Source organism: Colletotrichum jinshuiense, chromosome 3 (genome assembly GCF_051148585.1).
Source record: "Colletotrichum jinshuiense chromosome 3, complete sequence".
NCBI classification, from domain to species: domain Eukaryota; kingdom Fungi; phylum Ascomycota; class Sordariomycetes; order Glomerellales; family Glomerellaceae; genus Colletotrichum; species Colletotrichum jinshuiense.
Window position 1 is genome coordinate 5,944,388 of NC_139310.1, and position 23,688 is coordinate 5,968,075.

Sequence of the window (23,688 nt, forward strand, 5' to 3'; positions counted from 1 at the left end):
CGAAGTACGAATACTCCCCTCCGTGTGCCCTTGAATACGAGAAACTGCTGCCAGAAATCCCGAGGTAGCGTCAAACAGAGGATTCCTGGTTCCAGGAAATGAGTGTTTCTCGAGTTTTAAAATAAAAATGAGAATGGGCTGCATGTTGACCTGTGGGTATGATATAAGTTCGCGATTTAAGTGGTTGTCACTGAGTTTGTGGCTTCCCTTATACCGAAGGTTAAGACGTCTAATCGCACAAGGTATTTAACCTTCCAGGACCCCGCAGCATATATGTAGGGCTGCCCAAAGTGGTTCTCGGTTCCTGGTCTAGAAATACTAGCTATGTCAAATCCATCATACCCTGATACTTTATTTGAGATGAAGCACAGAAGTCCTTGTTAGTGGGATGCTTGTGTGAGAATGACATTGTAGCAGTTAGTATATATAGACTCAAGGCAATCGGATTCGAACTTGGATATCATAAAGTTCAACTTCAATGATCTGGGAAACTGGGCAACAAACATTTCAAGAAAATTCTTTGATTCATAATTATAGCAAGCTGGTGCCATGTAAACATATTTCTTCAAGCTGAGCAATTCATCCCGCCTGAAGTTCCATTCAAAAAGTAGCTCTCACGTTCCAACTCAAAGAAACCTTGACACTTGCCCAGTTTTTGACTGTCGAACCCCATTTGGAAGTTGGCTGAATCCGGTATCTCCGCAAAACCTTTGCATGTTACGTACTCGTATGCAGATCTTCGGTTCCGCTGTCGCCCTACGGAGCAACAGAAAACAGCCCCATTATGAATACATTACTGTTTCGCTAAAAGCTTCCAGGCTTTTAACCGTAGCTGACAATGCTTTCTCACCTCAAGCACGGGTCTTGTTTAATCGAGTTCAGAAACAACAGGATATGAACCGTGGGGGATGTGGTGTAGCCTAATAACTAATGGAAATCTTCAAGGCTGACCGCAAATACAAGGGCAGTTTTCAGCCGGCAAATCCGTTATTTATTTAGTATAGAATCCCAGGCACCTGTCAAATCTCATGTGACGCAAAAGAGGAACCGCAATTGCGCTGCTGCAATTGCGGTCCATATATCGTGGAATCCCCGAAGGATTAACTGTCAGATGTTTTCTTGCCATGATCCTCTTGTATGGGTTGACGATGACCAGAATTGCTAACTGACTTGCTGTGACACCCAAGACAGTAGACCGTGCCGGGGCTGTGTGCGAATTTGGCTATATTATCAGACCTGAATACGAACTACCGCTATGTAAAGGCTCTAAGATGGATCCGCATCTCCAAAATCAAGCAAAATCTTGAGCCCTTTTTTCTTTCTCCCTCAAACTGGTTTTCACTTGCCCTTTGTTGCGAGTTCATTCCCCTTGGTACAGTCTGTCTCAAGTTCAGACTATTTTAGCTCTCGTCTCGACTTTCCTTCCCAGCGAATTGGATTTAAAGTGGAGTGCGCATGGAACCAAGCTATCCTAGCGCCCCATCTCAAGGGCGCGCATGTCAAGACGTCTAGGAAATAGTATCTTGACTTACTTTAACAATATGTATTTAAAGCAGCAAGGGGATAATCTCATGCCTTTTTCAAATCAAAAGCTTACAAATTCGACAACATACTTGAGTGATTAGTTGAAACACCGCCACAAACTAAGCCGACACCATGGTACAAATCAAAGCCTTTGAGGTGGAGGAGTGGATGGACCGCTTGGAAACGACTCCAGGTGCCCTGAACATCGCCGAAACATGCTGCGAATCTGTTTCCATCCAAGAGCTCACTCAATTGTCTACTGACAAGTCAGCCCCTGGGCCTCTCGACATTGCAACACGACGACTAACCTACGGCGCAATCTACGGCTCTGAGACAACCCGAAAGCAAATTGCCAATCTCTACGATGGCGATATTTCGGGATCACTTCCGCATGAACAAGTCATCATCACTCAGGGGGCTATTGTAGCCAACTTCCTCCTTCTCTACACCCTAGTCGGTCCCGGAGATCATGTCATTTGCGTGTATCCTACATACCAACAACTCTATGAAGTTCCCAAGAGTCTTGGAGCGGACGTGAGCTTGTGGAAGTCGAAGTCCAGCAACGGTTACATCCCGGACACACAGGAGCTTCTTGGGCTTGTACGAGAAAACACAAAGGTATTTTCTACTAATGAATGGATGCAAGCATCAACTGATTTTCGTGGTTAGATGATCATAATCAACAACCCCAACAACCCCACAGGTGTAACGACTCCGAAGGCCGTTCTCCAAAATATCGTCGACTTCGCCAAGTCAAGAAACATCATCGTGATGGCAGATGAAGTTTATCGCCCGCTCTTCCACAGCCTGCCCGCGGGGGAAAGTATGCCTCCATCCATTCTGTCACTGGGATATGATAGGACTGTATCTACCTCGAGCATGTCCAAAGCGTTCTCCCTTGCAGGGATCCGTCTAGGTTGGATCGCGTCCAGGGATCCCGAAATCATCAATGCAGTCAAAAGCGCCAGAAACTATACAACGATTAGTGTTTCACAGCTCGACGACAAAGTAGCCGCTTATGCCCTCTCAGATGCGGTGAGACCGAATTTGATGAAGAGGAACATTGAGCTCGCACAGACGAATCTGGCCTTGCTTGACGCTTTTGTGCAGAAGTATAGTTCTATTTGCTCCTGGGCCAAGCCTACAGCTGGCACCACAGCGATGATACGTTTCCAGAGGGATGGCGAGCCGGTTCAAGATGCCGAGTTCTGTCTGGAAGTGTTGAACAAGACTGGAGTTCTGATCATGCCTGGCTCCACGTGTTTCGGAGACGGAGCTGAATTCAAGGGAGAGATGAGATTTGGATACGTATGCCGTACAGAAGTCCTGATAAATGGCCTGGCTAAGCTAGGCGAGTATCTCGACCACGATTTCAACTGAAAGGGATGTAAGCTGCACTGGGACATATACAATGTATGGATCACATTACTTCTATTAGTATTCTGCAGGGAGAATCCTTGGAAATTCGTTGCAAAAGAGAACATCATTCAAAGCACCATGTCTTTGACTAGCCACCCAGCAAATGCAGAAATTGAATGTATTTTTGTGTTCCTTCAATTGACGACCATTCATGATGCCTCGCTAGCTTCTTCTTCAAAAAGTACCAAAACAGTTCCGGCCTTGCAGATGTCCTGAATTATCGTTAGTTATTGACTCGAAAACCAGACAGGGACAACTCACCCCTTCCTTGTGCGCCAACTTCTTGATTACGCCATCTTGGGGCGACCGAATGACTGTCTCCATCTTCATTGATTCGATGCTGCAGTGGCGAGTCAGTCATGTGTTACAACAGTGCAGTAGCGAGTTACGGGGTGAAAGGAGCACTTACACAACCAAAGGGGCTCCCTTGGCCACCGTTTGTCCTTCCTCCACCTCATTTTTCAGAATTTTGCACGGCATAGGCGCCACAACGGACGCAGTGACATCCTTCAGCCCCAGTGCCTTCTCAAACCAGCTTGGTGGCAGCAGGGAAATCTCCGTTTTGACGCCGTGCTGGAACACCACGACCTTGGTGTCCTGCTCGTTTTGCGTGTTCCGTACGACAGTGGATTTGACTCGCTCAGAAGGGAAGTTTGTTACCAACGAGTTTGTTGACGAGGAGTTTGAAAGGAATTTGCTGACGAGGTTCTCAAAGACTTGTGGTGTTTCACTTCCTTTCCTCGACACGCGGGCATCAAAAAGCTGGTGCGCCTTTTGTGTAATGCTAACCTCCACTACCTCCCCTTCTTGTTCGCTGTATGAATCAAGCACCTTGAAGGCGAATTTCCGTTCACTTAGTGTACTAGCTGCTCCGAAGCCAAGACTATCCCCGTGAGGAGCGTCGTGGACTAATTGAGGAGACAGTGACGCAAGAGCAGCCTGCACAAAGACTTCGCTTTGAATCGGTCTGGGTTTGAAAAGCTCCTCCTTCCACTTATCGATGAAGCCAGTCTCGACGTCACCCTCCACAAAGGCTGGTGACCGACACAGCCGTTTCAGGAACTCAATGTTGGTGCTGAGGCCGACAACCTCGTATTCTCGAAGAGCGAGCTCCATCCTGCGGATGGCTGTCTCTCTGTCCTTGCCCCGGACAATCAACTTAGCAATCATGCCATCGTAAGCTTCTGAGACTGTGTCTCCCTGGACGAACCCAGCATCAATGCGGATATCCTCGCTCGTGGTCGGTGTGGTGAGGTGAATCAACTTGCCCGAGTCGGGCATGAAGCCCTTCTCTGGGTTCTCGGCGTAGATACGGGCCTCAATGGCGGCACCATGGAGCTTGATGTTCTCCATAATTTCTTCCTGCGTCATAGGCAATTTCTCGCCAGCCGCAACACGGAACTGCCACTCGACGAGGTCGGTACCAGTAACCATCTCACTGACGGGGTGCTCGACTTGCAAACGAGTGTTCATCTCCATGAAGTAGAACTCGCCAGTGTCCTTGTCCAAGATGAACTCGACAGTACCGGCGCCAACATAGTTGACAGCCAATGCGGCCTTCCTCGCCTTCTCCCAAAGATCGAGACGCGTTTCGTCATCCAGGTCCGGCGCCGGTGACTCCTCCAGAATTTTTTGGTGTCGTCTCTGAACACTGCAATCACGCTCTCCCAGTGCGACGCAGTTGCCCAGCTTGTCGGCAAAGACCTGCACTTCGACATGGCGTGGTCGGACGATGTACTTCTCCACCAACATGACTTCTCCGCCCTCACCAAAAGAAGCTCGAGCCTCGGCCCTGGCACTGCGAAGCTGCGCAGAAAACTCATCTTCGGTCAGGACGATGCGCATGCCTTTTCCACCACCACCCTTGACACTCTTCAGTAGCACAGGAAACTTGATGTTTTTGGCGTGCTGCAGCAATTGCTCCTCCCCTTGTTCCGAGCCATGGTATCCCGGGACGCAGGGGACGCTCGCCGCTGTCATAATCTCCTTGCTTCGTGCCTTGTCACCCATGTCCGCCATAGCTTGTGCCGGAGGCCCGACGAAGACGATGCCTTCCTTCTCGCACCTCTCGGCAAACTTGGCGTTCTCGGATAAGAAACCGTATCCGGGGTGAAGCGCTTGGATGCCGTGCTTCTTGGCTAACGAGATGATGCGTTCGCCATCTAGGTAGGCCCTGGCGTCGCCCAGGGCGAGCGAATGCGGGGAACACGCGGCGTGCTGGCTGGAAGCATCGGGATCCGTGTACAGCGTCGTCGTTCGTATTCCGAGCCTGTCGGCAGTCTTGTGAATTCGCAGAGCAATCTCGCCGCGGTTGGCGATCAAGAGAGAGGTGATTGGGGTGATTTGGCTCGAGGCCGGGATGGACTGCCCAGCTGCCGAGGAGAGGAGACGAGGGAGAGGGCGGACGAGCCGGTGCTTCGCTTTCATTGAACGCATAATTGACAGCTGAGGCCTCTGATCTGGATTTCAAACTTGGGATTCAATTGGGTACTTTGACAGTAGAAAAGAGGAATCCAGAGTTGATGGCGGAGGAGAGAAGTGCAGACAGAGCACAATCTGATCGCTAACCCGAGGTCTCGAGGAGCTCGGCTTGTTGCGCTCTCGTCGCTGCTGTGGTGCCGACAATAGCCGTGGCCTCTGAAAGCCGCTGAAAGGCGACCCCAGATTCCAGACTCTAGGCGATGTCCACCTGGCCATCAGTGGGGAATCCCGTGCGATCCCTCCCTTCAGCACGGGGCCAGATAAGATAAGCAAAAGAGCGGCTCTACGTCATCCCCGTTGGCCTGATACCTTTTGGGGTGGATGATGGTGTCTGCCCCGCATTAGTCAGCGTGGGATGGGGCCTTGTCTGCCCATCTTTCCATTCCCAACCAGCCGACCCGACAGAGCTCATTTGGGGAAGCTCACGATACCTATAGTTGATAAGTCAATCCGCCAAGAGCAAACAGATCACCATGGAGCAACAAGTACCGCTCAATTACGAAGCCTCGGCCGGTGAAACAAACAAGCAAGTCACGACAACTCTGCCGCAGGAGGTCGTGCAATGCCTGGAGAACGCCCGATTCGTAAGTGTTCTGAGCTCCCCTCCGCCTTGTGTCGTCGAGCTTCTGTCTTTATCGAAGAAGACACCAAGCTGACTAGATCACGTCCAAATCAATAGCTTCATCTTGCAACATGCACCGAAAACATTCCTAACGTATCCCTCATGAACTACACCTACCTACCATCCTCAAACTACTCGGCTGGCCCGGTCATCGTCATGACCACCAACCCCGCCTCGAAGAAAACGCAGAATCTCCTGTCAAATCCCAACGTCTCCTTGCTTGTGCACGATTGTACGATACATAACCCGCTCCGACTGAACATATCTGAAGTCATTTCTATAATGCTAACAGCCTGTTGTAGGGTCCTCCCACCGACCTCCGACTTCGGGACGACGGCCCTCGGGCGGCAGCCCCGGCCCCGAGCACCGCTCCAGCCTTGCCTCGCTTCTTCTGAACCTCAACACAGCAGCCGTGTCCAGTATCAGTGCGACGATCAACGGAACCGCCCGACTAGTGGAGAACGGATCAGACGAAGAGAAGTCGTACCGGGAAGCTCACCTCGAGAACAACACCTTTGACGAGGGTCAAACCTTCAATCCGAGCGTACAAGCCGAGGACGGCGGCAGGGGATGCTTCGTCGCCGGCGAGGAGGTCCGGGTCATTGTGGTGAAGATCAAGGATGTAAGAATTAGTGACTGGAAGGGCGCGGTGCGGGACTACGTCTTGACGGAGGAGAATGTTGCCCCTCAGGTCAATGGTGTGCGGTAACAATTCAAACTGATAGGTTACTGGTCATTCTGCTGTACAATGCGATATCTCTAGACAAGAATCTATGGTCCAAATGGGAGATAAAAGTGATAAGTGCAGTGAAATCTATGGGTCGGATAGAGTCCCTCGCGTAGTATGCAAGTCATCTCTTCCCCTAACAAGAGATTGGCAGATAGCAGCATACTACCTACCTGCCGCGTAAGCTTTCATTAAATTTGGTAGTGTTGCAGACAAGGGCCCAAGTGCAAGCCGTTGGATGGATGTCCAATGCATGCGCAGTGGTTGCCGATCAAGGTTGCAAAATGGTAAGCGGTTCGACCTAGACGGAAAAGGTAGCGGCAACGCAGTGCGGAATGCAACCAATACGCCGAAGACCCGGAAGGGATGAGCTTTCCAGACGGAAAAGAGGCTTGAAAAATCCATAGTCATTGCCAGGCCGGCTCAACTCTTTCCAAACTTGGTTATGTTCTTTGTTCAATGTGGACGAAGTCTCTCGGGGCTTGACAACGAGTATGCACCGTTACAGGATGTCTGTTCTAACGGCCTTTTTTGACCACATGGCCAACGAACGGTACCTTGACGCGATGCTTTGGACGGAAAACCCAAGGTTGACAGCGAAGAGAGAGAGTTCGGGCCACCCTTCCCCTCTTTAGCTTGCCATCAAGCAAACCGATGGTTGAGAGGGCAAGCTTTAGCTACCGCGCTATACCGCAGCGGCAAGTACCGCAGCTGCAGCCGGCGGGCAGAGTGAAACATTTCAGGGATCAATGCACTCCAGAGGGTTCTCCAACGGGCCTGACGCTCGGAAGCAACTGTTTTGAGCTTAGTCGACTTAGGCATGGTGTTACAGGTCAGGTACTACGGAAATGGGAAGCTGACTGGGAGAAACTGGGTGTGTTTAGAGGGTGCAAGGTGCATGTAACCACCGGCTGGCACCGAGGAAAGCCCGCGCTGGCTCGGATCCTCAAGAGAGTCAGTCGAGAATCTTGTCAGCAAAATGGGGCAACCGACCGTGGGCTGTAGTTTGCCAGCCTGTTGGGCAATTCAAGCCAGCATCAGATGTCAAATGGGCAATAAGAAGTGGTGAGAGTGGTGCTTCAGCGGTACCACTGTTGTAGTCGCCGCTTAACTAAGGATGTGGTAACATGAGTTCATTACTATCTATTATGGCTCTCCTCGCCGAGACCAGGTGTTTATAAGGCCAACGCTTTCCAACAAGGCTGTACAAGCAAGGCCTTATTGCATTGGTTTTCTGGCTGTTACAAAAGATCTTGGTTATGTTAGTTGGCTGCCATCCTGGCGGAGTTTTGTAAGAGAGGGGACTTACACTTTCCCATATGCCTCGTTCGACGTATCGCGTGACTCCTTGTGGACTCTCTGTAGGAGATTCCGGGTATCCTTCTCGTCCCATCCTCCCTTGATAAACACGGCCAGCGAGTAATTCTCTAGACCTACCAAGACTTAGAAACCAGAGCTTCAGGAGAGGGGCGAGTGAGTGAAACTGACCATATTCCAGCATCTGCGCGAAATGCGCCCCTTTCCTGACCATCTTCTCGTCGTGGCCCACAGCCTGGATGGGAACCAGATCTGACCAACGTCCCACCCTGTCGAACCCGGTATCCGAAAGCATGGCGGGGATCTTTGGTATGGGGTCGAAATCGACGCCAGCAATCGCGGCCACCTCGGCAAACCGCACCTCAAACTCGCGGCAGGCCGTCATCGGGCCGTGGTTCTTCTCCTCTTCCTTGGTCGGCGCGGCGGGCTCGTCCCCGCTGCTATCGATGAGGTCAAAGTACCTCGTCCGCACGTCGGAAAACTCGATCCTGCCGCCGGGTTTGAGGTGCTCGTACGCCTGTCGAAACAGCGCCTTCCAGTCCGGTACGCCTCCGCCGACGAGGTTGCGAATGTGCACAAAGTCGAGGCTGTTCTTCTCCCGCGCCCAGTCGTCCGTTGCATTTTCGACTTGGAAGGCCACATTGGACGGGACGGTCGTGGGCAGCAAGGCGGCGGAGATGTCGACGCCCATGATTTTGGCCAGGGGGTACTGCTCGCCCATCTCGATGGCCCAGTTGCCCGTGCCGGAGCCGATATCGAGGATGTTCAGGGGCTTATCTGTAGGGAGCTTGGTCGCCGTCAGGCCGCCCTCGAGACATAGCTTGAAGAGCTGGTGCTGGATCTCCAGACGGGCGCGCTCGGACTCGTCGTTGGGCATCAAAAGGAGATCGGATCCGTGGTATGTGTGGCCGTAGGCACGGATAGGCGGCAGTTCGTCCACGGAGACGGAGCTGAAGTCGGAGCCTGCATCTGACTCATTTTCATCTTGGTCGTCGTCGTCGTCATCCTCGTTGCGTTCATGGTCCGCGGATTCGGCCTGGGATGGCCGGGAGTGTCTCCTGAGATGTTTGTGGTCTTCCCGGGATCTCGCCACACCGGCGCCACCCGCCCCGTGTCCACTTCCACCGCCGGCATCGGGGTTCCCGGCCGCGGCATCCACGTCTTCGCCCATGTGAGTCTGCCAAGCGAGGATCGGTGTTGAATTAGACAAAAAAGTCACCTCCCGCACCGGTCGATGGCAATCTTGTTGAAAGGGGCTCCGTTGGGTTCGATGATAGTCCCCTTCTTCTTCTTCTACCTCTTTTTTGTTTCCCCAAATTTCTTTCCGCCTTTGGTACTCCGAGAGCGATGCGCTGGTCTAGGCACTGCTTGATAGGCGATCGTGGGTCTTGGTGTAATTGGACCACACGTGGAATGGCTTGTGAAAATTCCCCGACGTAGAGAAAAAGGAAAGAAACAAGAGCCCCCAGCAATTTGAGCGCGGGGAAACTGAGTTGCGTACGTCAACTGGTCTCAAGGGTTGGTGGACCCCTTTGTATTTCACCCCTTTGAGCAAGTGGTACTCGATAAAAGGGCACCAGAGGCCAAAGACAAGGAAAGCCCGTTGGCTTCTTCGGTGTTGACAAAGAAAGATGGCAGAATAAAGGGGACCGGGGTGGCTACGCAATGCACAAGACGGGACAAGGAAAAGGCTAATTGAAGGGGGTGGGAGGGAGGACCTGATGAGGGATGGCTTTTTTTTTGTATTGAATTTTTAATACCGCGGAGACTTGAATTTGAATTGTACTGGATCTGGATGGAACCTCCACGTCTTTTGCCCGTCTGCTCTGCCGGGCCCTGACGCCATCAAATCACACTTGACTCCCGGTCGGAGCACTTGTCCACAAGTAGGGAGGAGGAGAAGAGGAGCAACATGGAGGTGCGGGAAGCGGTCGACGGCGAGCGCCATGGATTGGCTATGGAACATGGGACGTGCCGCCCAGAGCATATGAAAATCATGGAGAATTTGATTTGATGACGAGGGGGAAGGGGGGGGAGAGAAACCGAAAACCAAAGGGAAATTCCGCTCAAAAATCTAAAAAAGTTCGAGCCGCTGCCCACCCCGAAAACGATGTGCATGCAAAGAGGGACAGAAAAAAAAAGAATGGGGCGACCGCGCTGTGTCTGGCAAGTTGTAGCAGCGCATCTCATCTGCAAGCTGCCCAACCCTGTTCACGGCAAGGGCTTGCTGCAGGGCAGGATGAGAGAAATAGACAGGGAAGGCAGGCATCATACTTTAGCTTGAAGCACGGTAGTGATTGTCAGGGCAAGGAATAGCTGCCTAGGGATGATCAAGGAGAGAACGCGCAAATCGAACCAAATCCCGGCCATACGATGGGACTTATGACGGAAGTGACCTGCTATTCATCATTCGCAAAACCTTAGCAACTGAGTACAACCTGAAGCTAGCTGAACCTCTACCTAGGTGCATTTAGCGGCTTGTGGCAACCTAATTCTCATATTCGACTTCGCGCTGGCCTCCTCAATGTAAACCGTCCCTCACACACCTTCATCTCAGTCATGCCCCATTCAGAGAGCACCTCGCATTGTCCCAACCTCCCAGAGACGACGGGCCCAATCTGAATGGAGCAGGCATTCACTTCGTTGCCTCGGCCTTTCCTCCAATGTCACTACTACGGAGCACACTAATTAGTTCCTCACCTTGTCTACCTAGTTTCCAACGGCCGCAGGGCCACTCAAAGCAAGGCCTGGATCCTCGCTGGCGGGATGCAACCTTGGTTAGCAGGGCCTTTCTTGAAGGGGGGGGGGGCTCTTTTTAGATGGAACCAACTACACTACATTTCTAGGCAAGCTGGCGGAGTGGACGGTGAGCTACCATGGCAGGAAAAGATTCCCTCCCAGCCCTTCCAGAGTCCCGCAGCAGAGATCGCTGGTTCCCTGTCGCAACTATGCAGGAAGCCCGGCCCGAAGCGGTAGTCCATCCGCAAGAAACCTATGTTTGACCGTATTTTGCGAGAGAGAAAAAAGGAAGCTCTTACCACCCGCCACCACCACCACCCCCCGACGGAGCACTTGCAAAGGAAGCCCACCCTAAGCCACGAGGAGGGCAGGGCAGGGCATGGTCGACTTGGCCTACCCAATCGCCCAGGGTGCCACGCTATGTTTGCCTGTCAAACGGAGCTAGCTGGGTGACCGTCACGCACACAACGCTAGAAGCTGGCCCCCCCTTGTCCGCCGCGAGGTGATGCCTTTCCAGAAGACAAGGCCGGCACATGGGAATGGAAATTGACGAAATGAAATATGGGGTTACGGGCAAACCACGACGATGCGGTGAGTCGAGGAATCGATAGCTTGGGAAATCATGACGATTTTGATCCTCTCTGGGGTCGTCAACCTGGATGGCAGTCTCGGCTGAGATACCTGGTCACATTTTCGGGGCACAGCCCATCTCACCTCCTCTTCGGCGAAATTACCTCGCGATGGATCTCGAATCTCGGCATCTTCAGTCTTTTCCCCGCTGCCAACGTTGTTTTCGGCCAACGTCGATCAACGAGGCCACTGTTTCCCGACCCCCAATGAACCTGCGTGGATGCAAAAATTAGAGGGCCTTGCAGACCATGACGAGCTACTAACTGGATCCCGCATCGGAGTTCCCGATTGTCGATACACTCACTACCTGCGGGAGGGGCCAAGGCGACCGAAAGTTGAGCCTCTCTTGACTCACGTCTGCAACTTATCACGGGCATTCTTCACCGACATGAGCCCTCGACTCGGCCGGGACGGGCCAATCACGAGTGTGTGGCCACAGAAGCAGCCAACAATCTTGGTCGTGTTCGTCACATCATTTGCAAGTACGAGGAGGAGCCCAACATGGTGCGAGAGGAAGATGGGTCCCATCACAACCTCGGGCGTCTCAATCCGGATCGATGGTTCGCTCGCTGGCATGGGACCTGCACCAGCGCACTCCCTCGTCACAAAAGGCGCATCCGACACCACCAATCAAGCTCATCACCGCGCGACTTCGTCTCGCACACCGGGAACTTTCCTGCATTTCGTCTTCATCGGTCACAGGAGAGAGTCAACTTGCCGCTGCTGACGCTGCTTACATGTATCGATAAGTCGGCATTTGAATAGGGTATCTATAAAGGGTACCTTTGGGCCTTGGGGCAAGGCAGGGTGAAGGCAGGGATGCGCAGGCAAGATGTAGTGGGCCCCCCGCCCTCTCGTGACTACACTAGGTAGGTAGCCCTCGAGCTCCATACTCGCGTGGCTTCTTGACGTCTTTGTCTTTCCCGGACTGATCCAAAATGAGATGAAAATATACAAAATCCTCGCACTGATAAAAGAAACATGCTCCACCGAGCCCATGGCGTTTATACTGTTTCGATGTACCGCTTCACTTCCCTACGCCGAACGTGTTAGCCAATCTTCTTTACACATTTGCGGGTTAGTACGTACCAGTCAGTCACAGCCTCATCCCAGAGCCGTATCTCATGATCCCTCGTTCCTCCAAAGTGGTCGACAAAGTCATCCCCAAATACTTCTCGCGCAATGCTCTCCTTACGGGTAAACCGGTCGTTCGCCTCGCGCAGACTCTTTGCGAGCCTGACACCCTTGTCACTGTTGCCGCCAACATCCTCGCCCTTGCCCAGAGGTGGGATTGGGATTTCCAACTTCTTCTCAACGCCTCGCCACCCCAGGGCAAGAATCGCTGCGAGAACGAAGAAAGGGTTGGTGTCTGCACCAGGAACACGGACCTCGAATCGAGTTGCGCCTGGCTTTGACGTCGGCGGAGCAATAAGGCGGATTGATGCGGCTCTGTGCTCCAAGCCCCACGATACTGTCACTGGAGCCCAGAAGTTCTCAACGAGGCGCTTGTATGAGTTGATCGTAGGGGCCAGCAGTGGCATGATATCTGGGAGACCGTCTATTAGACCGGCGAGGAAATGCCGGCCCAGGTCCGACAGCCCAGCAACATCCGGGTACGGAGGGTTTTCGTCCTTCGTTTCTCGAGCAAACAGATTCTTGCCGTCCTTGTCGACGATGGAGACGTGCATGTGCCCGCTGTTTCCGGGCAAACCCTGTTTCGGCTTGGCCATGAAGCATGGTGTGATGCCGTACTTGGTCGCGACCGATTTCACAACGTACCTGCAGAGACATCTAATCAGCTCCGCCAGGAAACAGTGTACGCATCAACTCACTTGAACAGGCTAGCTCTGTCCGCCATTTGTTGGATTTCTCCGAACTCGAGCGCTGCCTCAAAAACGCCTGGGCCACTCTCGGTGTGCCAACCCTCGATGTCACACTTGAACTGGGAGCACGTCTCAAAGATGTCATAGAAATAATCCTTGTTGTGCACAGTTCGAGTCAAGCTGTATCCAAACATGCCCTCGGTGAGGGATGGCAAGGCCTGAGGGGGGTTTTCTTGGAGATATCCGGCCGTCGAGCGAGCAGTCTCGGAGGATTGGGCGGGTGTCTTGAACTGGTAGAACTCGTACTCGGCTGGTAGTGAAAGCGCGATGTCAGTGCTGCTCGTAACTGAGGGGAGTCGCGGGAAGGATTGGCAAGCTTACCTCCGGCCATGGCGCCATAGCCCTTGGCCTGCAGCTTTTCCAGCGCGGTCTTCAAGAGACCTCGAGGACATGCGCAAATAGGTTCTTGGGTGTCCGGGTCGAAGAAGCTGACCAGGAAGAAGGGCACATTGTCCTCCCAGGGTATGCGACGGAAGCTGGAGAGATCGGGGATAGCAATGAGGTCGTGGTAACCGTTCTCGGCATTGCTAATCTTGAGCTCCTTGACGTATGTCATGTCGTGCATATCCCAGCCGAAAATGACGGAGCAGAAGCCGAAACCTGACTTGGCGATGGACAAGAATTTGCCCTTGGACACCAGCTTGCCTCGGAGCATGCCATCGACGTCGATGCCAGCCAGCTTCACCTTGTTATCATTCTTGAGAAGCTCCGGGAGCGACTCGACAGTTACAGTCTCGCTAGTTGGCGCCATGGTGGATGGTGAGAGCGAACGCAAGAACCAGTGCTGTCAATTGACTTGAGATGACGTTGGATGGGACGAAAGCTCGCGGTTCAAGGTGTAGTGGCAAGCCTGGCGGGGTAACAAAAGGAGTCCCTCTATCTTTCTGCTCTTCGCGATTCTCTATGGGGCTGCGACTAGAGGTTGGTGATATTTAGTAGTGAGGAAGCGAAATACGAAGTGTCAGGAGACGAGGAGGCCGAACCGGACAAGATCGTGGGGCTTGGGTCTGGACTTGGAAGAGAGCGCCGAGGAGCATAGACGGCAGAGGGGCGTGGAGAGACCGGTATCGTAACCCGGGCAAGTGTTTACCTGTTTCCAAGGTCCCCCGCGCGTGCAGCAACTGGTGTGGATGCTCTGCCGATAAGAGAGTGTGGCAACCAATGGAATGCTGCTATCTGGGTTGGAGACTCAGGTGCTGGAGCGTCACTGGAGTCGGTACGTATGACATCGGGCCGGCAGACTGGAGTCTGGGAGCGAATCGAGCTGTTGAGCTACAACTGATGCAGCTGCCCTGGCCCTGGGCTGCTTCAGCTACGCCGTCAAGCAATTACAGCCGGGTGCCAGCCACTGGGGCCGGTAGGCCATTCCTTTCCGCGCCTCTCGTCCCCCTCTGTTTAGGCAGAGCGGGGAATGCTGGAGCTGGACCGCCACAGGGATCAGAGACAGGGAGGAAGGAGCATAGTGGCATATTTGGGGAAAGGGCCGTCATGCGTCATTGCTGATTGTCATTGACGGTGGTCACGCACGTACCCGGCAATATGCAGCGCGGTACACGACTCTGTACTACGGTAGGTATGGACCTTGCCTTTCTTCCCAGTCCTCTTTGACGGAGCCGAGTTGGTGTGTTCGCCCGCCTGCGTCGGCGATTCCCGGCAGACGGCCTGCCGCTGGCGACACAAAGTTGCATGTGTTCTTGGACGCCGTTGCCATGAGGCAAAAACAAGAGGAACGTATGTCTCAATGATGATTGGGGTAGACACCACTGTGGGCGAGTTTTTCTTGGAAGGATAGATATCTTCTCAGTGGCTCCTCATCTTATCCACCTCACCTTCTTTTGTTCGCTCTCCAAACTGGTCTGCTTCTTCTCTGCCCCTCCTATGTCTTCACATCTCGGCTGTCCGAGTCATCAACCCCGCGCCATGGTTTTCGTCTTAAGCTGGCGCGCATCGCATCGCCTTGCCATCCATGCTGGTCTCGCCAACATCAATGGAGACAACGGGTCCAGATCGACTTCAAAGGAACATGTCCGAAACCATGATCTCTGTTCTGATGGCCAGATCCCCCACCCTGAATGCCGACAACGGCATTGGAACGGGCTTGTAGATGGGGATGGAACCCCTTTCCACCTCCGTTGCCCGCTACATCGCAGATACCGGCAATCATTTGTTTTATTTTTTGCCATGTGTAATGTGTGCTGATAATACCTCTAGCTGCCCTTGCTCAACCGCGTCAAGTATCTTCCATGATCTTGACTGCGACACCATTACTCGAGTACGTGCCCATCCCCATCTCCGTTCGTCCTGGCTGGCAGTGACCGGGACCGGCTCGATTGGGAGTCATTTCACCGCCGTTGCCATGGTCCGGACACTAAACGTCAATTGGCAACGTAACATATCGAGAGTTGGACCTTGGGATTGCCCCGCGCTTCGATATGCTGCGATCCACGAATGGTGTGTTTGTGAAAGGTAATGGATTGACCGGCCCGTCCGGAGTCAAACACCACATGGACGATTTCCGTCCCCCTTTCAGTCCACATGACGATAGGAGGTGGGAGGGGTGGAGGGGCTCGACCAGACCGCCTTCTCGCCCTGCGCCTCGATGCGGCCAGCGTTGCTGCACATTCTGCCGCCTTCCTATCTTTGGGTACTCAGTGGCGACGTGTCTGATCAATTTCAGCAGGCCCTAGGTCTGTGCCTTTTTTGGTCTGCGCTTGTAGCCCGAGTCGCCCTCTCGCTATTAGCTGTCATTGGCCTGGCGCGCGTCCTAGCCCATCAAGCCTAGCTTCACCCTCGGGTCCATGCACATAGGGTCTCGTTCCTTTTGTTTTCATCTGGCCCCAAAGGCAACGTCCATCAATGTCTATTTGGGAAAGATAAGGTAGGGCAGCCAGTGCCAGGGAAGCAACGAACATCATCGACGGGTGACCGGCTCGTCGTACCCTCCCACTGGCCCTCGGCCTCACAGTGTGTTTCTCTCCCCCCTCCCCTCTACCAAGGACGGAGGAGGGGGGTGGTTCCTGGCCTCACCTTTCCGTCGTGTCGCAGTCAGACCCACTGATAAGAGATAACGAGATGCCGGACTTACGGCCGTCGATGGTTTCGTGGAATCATGGCTTTCGCTCGCCCTTGGGAATCATCTACAGAATAGGGAGTACCTAGGCATGCGATGCAGCTGTGCCTGACCGACAATTTGGCCCTATATTGCCTATCATGGGTCCTCCACCCGTCCCGATCCAAAGCGGATGTATGTTGGCACCATTTGGATAGCCCTGGCTGCAACGGCAACATGCGGCGCCTGTGGTGCTTGTCCAACCACGACGGGTCTGGCTGCACCCCGTCACCCGGTGTCACATATTTGAACGAGGATGGTGTTCCCGAGACGCCGTTGTCGGATCTGCCTTCCAAGCCGAAGGGGGAGGGTCGAGCAGCTAATCGTGAGCTAGGGATGGGGCTGATAAGTGCCCCGATATGTATCCGTTCGCGCTTTGTATCCAGTGCCTACTCCGTGTATGCGACTACCTCGCCTTCCCTTGTCTGGTATCCCAACCCGTCCACCATTGACATTAGTCCTTGGAAAGTGGCCGCAGCGACAAGAAGGGGCCTTGTCCCCGGATTTCCTTGACTCATCTCTTGCCTGACGACGGTCTTCTGTCCTTCCTTGGCTCCATTCTGCTAACCTAGCCCCGTCCTGATCTTGTTTAAACAATCGTCCCCGTCGTGTCTGGACGTTCGCTTCCTCTTCTTCTTTTTCTTCCTCCCACCTCGAACAAACTCGACCGACAACCTGCGGCTTCCCCAACTGCTCGCGACCCCAACTCGTCCGTCCGCCACCACGCCAATCACCACTCGTTGAGAATTGCGATTCAACATCACCACAACCGAAAACCGTTAAACAATGGGTTCTGTTCCTGCTGAAATCGGCGGAAGGCTGGCCGGCAAGAATGCCGTCGTCACCGGCGCTGCTGGGTAAGCGCCATCCCCCCCTCATCGACGACCAACCCGCCCTTATCATGGCCGTTTTTGGTGCTGCATGAAGGCCCGGTGCCTCACCGTACGACATGCGACATTCACGGGATGCGATAAGCTAACTTGAGACTCTTTACAGTGGCATTGGCCTGGAGACCAGCATCCTCTTCGCCAAGGAGGGTGCTAGAGTTGTCATGGCCGACATTTCTGGCCCCGCGCTGGACAAGGCCAAAGCCAAGTTGCTTTCCCTCATCCCGTCGGCCAAGGTTGAGACCAAGGTACGTCCGCACTGCGAATGAGAGGCTTAGGAAGATACCATTCCCGCCCCTCCGATAAGCACCGAATCAGCCACCGACACACTGCACACCAAAATAAGAGACAATTACCTTACCCCGCCATTGCCCCGCCATCATCCATCATTTGCGCCCTGTCACACGCGACACTGCACAAAATCCAAAGATTGCTAGATGGCTGACAGCGCTGCTCCACCAGATTACCGATGTCTCCAAAGAGGACCAAGTCAAGGCCCTCGTTGACTCGCTCGACAGCCAGGGCGGCCTTGATGTCATGTTCAACAATGCCGGCATCATGCATGCCCGTGACGACGATGCAGTCAACACTCCCGAGGAGATCTGGGACTTGACCCAGAACATCAACGTCAAGGGTGTGTGGTTCGGCAGCAAGCACGCCGTTCTTGCCTTGCGCCGCAACGGCAAGACGAAGGGATCCATCATCAACACGGCCTCGGTTGTCGCCCTCGTCGGCGCTGCCACCCCCCAGCTTGCCTACACGGCCTCCAAGGGCGCTGTGCTTGCCCTTACCCGCGAGCTTGCCATGGTCCACGCTCGTGAGGGCTACCGCTTCAACTCGCTGTGCCCCGCGCCCCTCAACACCCCGCTGTTGCAGGACTGGCTCGGCGATGATATCCCCAAGCGCCAGCGCCGTGAGGTCCATTTCCCCACTGGCCGCTTCGGCGAGGCCATCGAGCAGGCTCAGGCAGTCCTCTTTTTGGCGAGCGACGAGTCGAGCTTCGTCAACGGCCACGACATGGTTGTCGATGGCGGTATGACCAAGGCTTACGTTACCCCCGAGGGCCCCGCGACACCCGCCCCCATCAACAACGCTAGCCGCACTAGCCTCGAGTAAGGTTTAGGAGACGCTTGATTGAATCCATTTACCTCGATGTGATAAAGTATTGAACTGGAGTTTGGGGTTGGGACACCGGGCAAGAGGCTGGGGTATGGCAGACGGATCATGATGATGAAAATGCGAAATAGACGAATAAAAATGGGTTTATCTTTCAATGAGTCCCATGGACAGCTGATTGGCACGTTTGCGTTGCGGTCGACGACTACAATATTACGGTGTGAATACACATTTATTTGGTACTCGGGGCAAGAAAATATGAATGAATGCCCCCGCCCCCAATAATGGCTAAACGAATCCGCAACGCCGCCCATGCAGTCACAAGGTCGCTCTAATGGAATTGGCTCTCGGTGTTGCCCTCGCCCATGCTTTTGCTGCTCGAGCTCCCGCTTTGGATAGCCCCAAGAATGCCGTCGATGTAGCTCGCGCCACTCCACTTCTGGTGTGTCAAGACATCGCAGCCGCCCTCCTTCTCGCGCCTCTGAACGATGTTGACGTATGCCAACATACCGTCCTTCTTGAAGTCCCTGGAGAGCTCGTTAGTGATGGTGGCGTTGGAGTGAAGGCCAGCCAGCGAGATGAGCTGCAGCACGAAACCCTCCTTGGCAATATCCCAGATAAAGCTCTTGAGCGTCTCGTCAGTGAAGCCGTGCGCCATCCAGTTGAACGAGGGGCTAAGGTTGTAGACGAGTCCCTTGCCCGGGTAGACGGCACGGACGGCCCTGGCCAGCGTCGACGCGACCTCGACGTTGGGGTCGCCCGTCTCAACCCACAGCAGGTCCGCGTAGGGGCCAAAAGCAATGGCGCGCTTGGTCGCGGCGTCCATGCCGGCGCGGTAGTGATAGAAGCCCTCGCGCGTGCGGGGGACGTCCCAGGAGAAGTAGACGGGGGTCGAGGTGTGCTCGTTGGCGAGCTTGCGGCGCTGGGTGATGCCAAGGTCGCGGTTGGAGCGGACCGCCTCGAGGTACGCGTCAATCTTGTCCTGGGCGACGCCCTCCTCCTGCATGTGTGCGACGGCGGCCTCGTCAAAAGTCACCAGCTTCGTGCCCTTGACCCAGTTGGCCTCGAATGCGTCGATCTCGGCACCTGCTGCGCCCTTGGCCTCCATGGCCTGGATTGTCTCGGCAAGGGGCTCGAGACTCGGGTCCCCGACGCCTAGGATGAACTCGTGGTCGCGCACGTCGATGGCGCTGCTGATGAGCTTGCCGCTCTCAGAGTCGGTCCGGGCAATGACGAGGTTCTCGCAGCCCATAACATCCCATTGGAAGCGGGCCGCGTTCAGGCGGTTGATGTGCTCGCCGATGGGCACCAGGACCTTGCCAGCCAGGTGACCGCATTTCTTGCCGCCGTGGAGCTGGTCCTCGAAGTGCACTGCCGCTGCGCCATTCTCGGCAAAGAGCTTGGCAAGCTTGAGGACGGCGGAGAGGCCGCCGTGCCCCGTGTCGCCGTCGGCAATGATGGGCCGCAGGTAGTCGATGTAGTTCGTCTTTGCGCGTTGCTCCGGCGTCAGCTTCCGGCGAGCATCCCATTGTTTGCGGTCATGCATCGACTGCGCCTTCGCGAGGCGTTGGACCTGGTTCGGTACGGTGTTGTACGGGTAGTCGCCGAAATCGGGGGATACCTCGTTGGTGGAGGTAAGGAGGGAGGAGCAGGCCCAGCCCGAGATGTAGAGAACTTCTTGGTGGGGTGCTTGTTGGGTCATCTGTACGGGATCGATGGCGCCCACTGTTTACAAGAGACCGGTAAGAAATCATGTACTCTGTGATGAACGGGAATGTTGTTGCTTACTTGTGTGAATGGGCTTGCCCTCGGCCTCCCTCTCCTTGACGAGGTTGAATAGCTTTCTCGCCATGACGGAGCTGGGGTATATTTGCTGTTGAGAGCCGCGCTTGGAGACAACGTCGGCGGCGCTGTAGGGCCGCTTGATGCCCTGATATCTGGGGGACTGCCACCATGCCTCGACCTCCTTGATCTGGGCATCGTACAGTTCGTCTTCGGCAGCTCCAGCCTTGCGCGACTCGGGGAGCAATTGGAAGGCATCGGTGTGTGAGGCGGGGGCGGAGAAGGGGTTTGCAGGAGCCTGCTCCATTCTGCGAGTTGTCGATATGCAGCGCACGGCGATGGCCCAGGTTTGCGTCGGTCTAGGGAGGGGAACCCGTCGGGCGACTGCTCGAGCGGCAGCTCTTCGCATCATGGTGTACACGGCGGTCGGGGGGAATGTGGGAGTGAAGTTTGGGCGATGCTAATGCTCCCTTGCAGTATGTAGAACGGCTCGTCCGTCTAGTGTCGTCCGTTTGGCATTAAATCTTCTGGGAAAGTCTTGTCGGTCATCCAGGAGTTTAGCGTCGTATCGCCGTCGCCGTAAAGATTTCAACGAAGGCAAATCCGAGAGGCAGCGCTTCGGGACTCGGGATCAAGGTGTCTTACATAAGAGATGTTGCCAGGCAAGGCCGGGCGAGTGTTAGCCGGGCAAAAGCGAACTTGAGCCTGGCTGGGCCTTGGTAAGCAGCGGCAAAGAAGAACCGCTGCCCGCTATCATCCATGCGTAGAAGGATCCGCTATTGGCCAATTGACATCACCGCTCACCCGTAGCTGCTTCGGCTTGCCTCGGTCCATTCTTTCCCCTCAACGCCCACAGTGCACCGCAAGGGTGCAGGGGGACAGAGGTGGCGCCCCCTCATTCACCGGCCAGTGACGGCGCTCGGATTGTGAGCACTGCATCTTGTGTCTGCTCAACCCGCACTGCCCGCGGTGGCCCGCTAAACGTGGAGGAGGAAGGTGGGAAAGCTGGGGTCCCGCCCCCCGTCCCCCGTACCCATCTCGCCATCCCCCGTCCTCATTCCCCACCATGCCCCAAGCCAAGCCCAATATGCTCCCCTCAGCAGGGTGCTGTAGTTACACTGATACTGTGCAGATGTTTCTGCTGCTCCCCTGGGCGCTCACTTACAATCGTCGGGCGGCAGGTTAGTGCCGCTGCCCCAGGCTTCTCCAACCTCGGGCTAACGTCTGCTTGTCTCGGCTTATGGCATCATGGCCTTTTTCTCGTCTGCCTTTCTTCCCACGTTCAAATCTTTCCTTCACGTCCCTAACCCTTCATTGTGACTGACTATCCGCATTTTGTCTGCTTTCGTCAAACTAGCAGTTTGGGTAACCGTCGGCATAGCTCTTGAGCTTGAACTTTCTTATCAATACCACCCCGCCGTCTACCCCTCCTCAGCTAGACCGCTGATCCCTCCTCCCTTTGACCTTCTCCGACCGCTACCATGGCTATGAACGTCACAAGAAGCACCAGAGCTCTGGGGGCTCTGCGGGTACGTTGAAGCTCACATCAAGCATCGCTGGACCCAACGACGCAATTTTGCTAACCAGTGCCAGCCATTGGCAGCTCGCTCCGCCCTCAATGCCCGTCAGTATTCGTCCTCGTCCGAGCCGGACCTCAAGACAACTCTCAAGGAGGCAATTCCGGTCAAACGGGAGCTCTTGAAGAAGGTCAAGGCACACTCCTCCAAGGTCATTGGCGAGGTCAAGGTCGAGAACACACTCGGCGGCATGCGCGGCCTGAAGGCAATGGTCTGGGAGGGCTCCGTTCTGGATGCGAACGAGGGTATCCGCTTCCACGGCAAGACCATCAAGGACTGCCAAAAGGAGCTCCCCAAGGGCAAGACCGGCACTGAAATGTTGCCCGAGGCCATGTTCTGGCTTCTGCTCACAGGCCAAGTCCCCTCCACGAATCAGGTTCGCAACTTCTCGCGTGAACTGGCCGAGCAGGCTCAGCTGCCCTCCTTTGTGAACAAGCTGCTCGACGATTTCCCCAAGGACCTTCACCCCATGACCCAGTTCGCCATGGCTGTTTCTGCCCTTAACTACACCTCCAAGTTCGCCAAGGCATATGAACAGGGCCTCAACAAGGCCGACTACTGGGAGCCAACTTTCGACGACTCCATCTCGCTCCTGGCCAAGTTGCCTACCATCGCTGCCAAGATTTACCACAACTCCTACCGGGGCGGTGGTGCTCTTCCTGCCGAGGTCGATCTTGAGCAGGATTGGTCCTACAATTTTGCTGCCATGCTTGGAAAGGGTGGCAAGGAGAACGAGAACTTCCAAGATCTGCTGAGACTGTACCTTGCTCTCCACGGCGACCACGAGGGAGGCAATGTCTCCGCTCACACCACCCACCTGGTTGGAAGCGCTCTGAGCGACCCCTTCCTCAGCTACAGTGCTGGCCTGCAGGGTCTTGCAGGGCCTCTTCATGGGTGAGTTACAGAACGCGCCGCATTTCCATGGTGATTCAAATCCTAACAATGCATTAGACTTGCTGCACAGGAGGTTCTTCGGTGGATCATACAGATGAAGGATAACATTCCCAAATCCTACTCGGATAAGGACGTTACCGACTATCTGTGGTCCACTCTTAACTCAGGCAGAGTTGTCCCTGGTTACGGTCATGCCGTTCTGAGGAAGCCTGACCCCCGTTTCGAGGCTCTCATGGACTACGCCGCCGCGCGCCCCGAGATTGCACAGGATCCTGTCTTCCAGCTGGTGCAGAAAAACAGCCGGATTGCTCCTGAGGTGCTCAAGCAGCACGGCAAGACTAAAAATCCTTACCCCAACGTCGACTCTAGCTCCGGTGTTCTTTTCCATCACTACGGATTCCACGAGACCCTGTACTACACCGCAACGTTTGGTGTCTCCCGTGGTCTAGGACCTCTGGCCCAACTCATCTGGGACCGGGCTCTTGGTCTGCCCATTGAGCGACCTAAGAGCATTAACCTTGAGGGTCTCCTGAAGCTGGCTGAGAGCGCATAGATTAAAGAAATGCCAGGACGGCTCCGAAAAGTTGGGAAATCGTGTCCAATCTTTCTTTCAGTTTTGTTGATCTAGCCGGAGTTTATCACGGAATATAGCAATAAATGAGTACTAAATCTAGTTACGACCAATTATCCCTCTCGTGATGCACATCATCTCCTCGGGCGCCTGATCCTCTACTTTGTATATAGGTAGAGAAGCATGGCATATATTGAATCACGCGATTGTGCGAGCTCTAGGCTGGTCCATAGCCTCTTTTGGAGCATGGCACTAGAGGAACAAATGGTCCCAAGCATTTTTTGGGTTACATGGACGTCCCAGCTCCCTCGTGGCTATACCTCATCCCGGCACCATCCTTGAAGTTGAAAGAGTCTCGTAGCCAATATCGCTACGGCATCTCAATTACCTACGCCTGAAAAGCTTTGTCA

General features: G+C 54.4%; 8 protein-coding genes across 8 annotated transcripts; 4 read left to right on the forward strand and 4 right to left on the reverse strand.

Annotated features, from left to right (window-relative positions):
• Nucleotides 1-1,656: 1,656 nt before the first annotated feature.
• Nucleotides 1,657-2,904, forward strand: EsH8_III_001556 (uncharacterized protein; the record flags this gene model as incomplete). The annotated part of the gene is made up of 2 exons (XM_083263281.1): nucleotides 1,657-2,124; nucleotides 2,194-2,904. 2 exons carry the CDS (start codon nucleotides 1,657-1,659, stop codon nucleotides 2,902-2,904), a joined length of 1,179 nt encoding a protein of 392 aa, XP_083123768.1.
• Nucleotides 2,905-3,092: 188 nt separating this feature from the next.
• EsH8_III_001557 (carbamoyl-phosphate synthase L chain, ATP binding domain-containing protein) lies at nucleotides 3,093-5,379 on the reverse strand (the record flags this gene model as incomplete). Its single annotated transcript, XM_083263282.1, has 3 exons — nucleotides 3,093-3,155; nucleotides 3,205-3,283; nucleotides 3,353-5,379. 3 exons carry the CDS (start codon nucleotides 5,377-5,379, stop codon nucleotides 3,093-3,095), a joined length of 2,169 nt encoding a protein of 722 aa, XP_083123769.1.
• A 518-nt stretch (nucleotides 5,380-5,897) lies between these two features.
• Nucleotides 5,898-6,755, forward strand: EsH8_III_001558 (pyridoxamine 5'-phosphate oxidase family protein; the record flags this gene model as incomplete). Its single annotated transcript, XM_083263283.1, has 3 exons — nucleotides 5,898-6,008; nucleotides 6,104-6,278; nucleotides 6,349-6,755. The coding sequence occupies 3 exons, from the start codon at nucleotides 5,898-5,900 to the stop codon at nucleotides 6,753-6,755; spliced, it is 693 nt and encodes a 230-aa protein (XP_083123770.1).
• A 757-nt stretch (nucleotides 6,756-7,512) lies between these two features.
• On the reverse strand, nucleotides 7,513-9,261 carry EsH8_III_001559 (S-adenosyl-L-methionine-dependent methyltransferase; the record flags this gene model as incomplete). Its single annotated transcript, XM_083263284.1, has 3 exons — nucleotides 7,513-7,567; nucleotides 8,083-8,206; nucleotides 8,262-9,261. The coding sequence occupies 3 exons, from the start codon at nucleotides 9,259-9,261 to the stop codon at nucleotides 7,513-7,515; spliced, it is 1,179 nt and encodes a 392-aa protein (XP_083123771.1).
• Nucleotides 9,262-12,463: 3,202 nt separating this feature from the next.
• Nucleotides 12,464-14,093, reverse strand: EsH8_III_001560 (glutamine synthetase family protein; the record flags this gene model as incomplete). The annotated part of the gene is made up of 4 exons (XM_083263285.1): nucleotides 12,464-12,494; nucleotides 12,549-13,238; nucleotides 13,292-13,592; nucleotides 13,664-14,093. 4 exons carry the CDS (start codon nucleotides 14,091-14,093, stop codon nucleotides 12,464-12,466), a joined length of 1,452 nt encoding a protein of 483 aa, XP_083123772.1.
• A 3,144-nt stretch (nucleotides 14,094-17,237) lies between these two features.
• On the forward strand, nucleotides 17,238-18,454 carry EsH8_III_001561 (uncharacterized protein; the record flags this gene model as incomplete). The annotated part of the gene is made up of 3 exons (XM_083263286.1): nucleotides 17,238-17,308; nucleotides 17,448-17,586; nucleotides 17,801-18,454. 3 exons carry the CDS (start codon nucleotides 17,238-17,240, stop codon nucleotides 18,452-18,454), a joined length of 864 nt encoding a protein of 287 aa, XP_083123773.1.
• Nucleotides 18,455-18,785: 331 nt separating this feature from the next.
• EsH8_III_001562 (methylisocitrate lyase ICL2) lies at nucleotides 18,786-20,648 on the reverse strand (the record flags this gene model as incomplete). Its single annotated transcript, XM_083263287.1, has 2 exons — nucleotides 18,786-20,179; nucleotides 20,243-20,648. 2 exons carry the CDS (start codon nucleotides 20,646-20,648, stop codon nucleotides 18,786-18,788), a joined length of 1,800 nt encoding a protein of 599 aa, XP_083123774.1.
• Nucleotides 20,649-21,717: 1,069 nt separating this feature from the next.
• EsH8_III_001563 (citrate synthase-like protein) lies at nucleotides 21,718-23,260 on the forward strand (the record flags this gene model as incomplete). Its single annotated transcript, XM_083263288.1, has 3 exons — nucleotides 21,718-21,765; nucleotides 21,830-22,707; nucleotides 22,765-23,260. 3 exons carry the CDS (start codon nucleotides 21,718-21,720, stop codon nucleotides 23,258-23,260), a joined length of 1,422 nt encoding a protein of 473 aa, XP_083123775.1.
• Nucleotides 23,261-23,688: the final 428 nt, after the last annotated feature.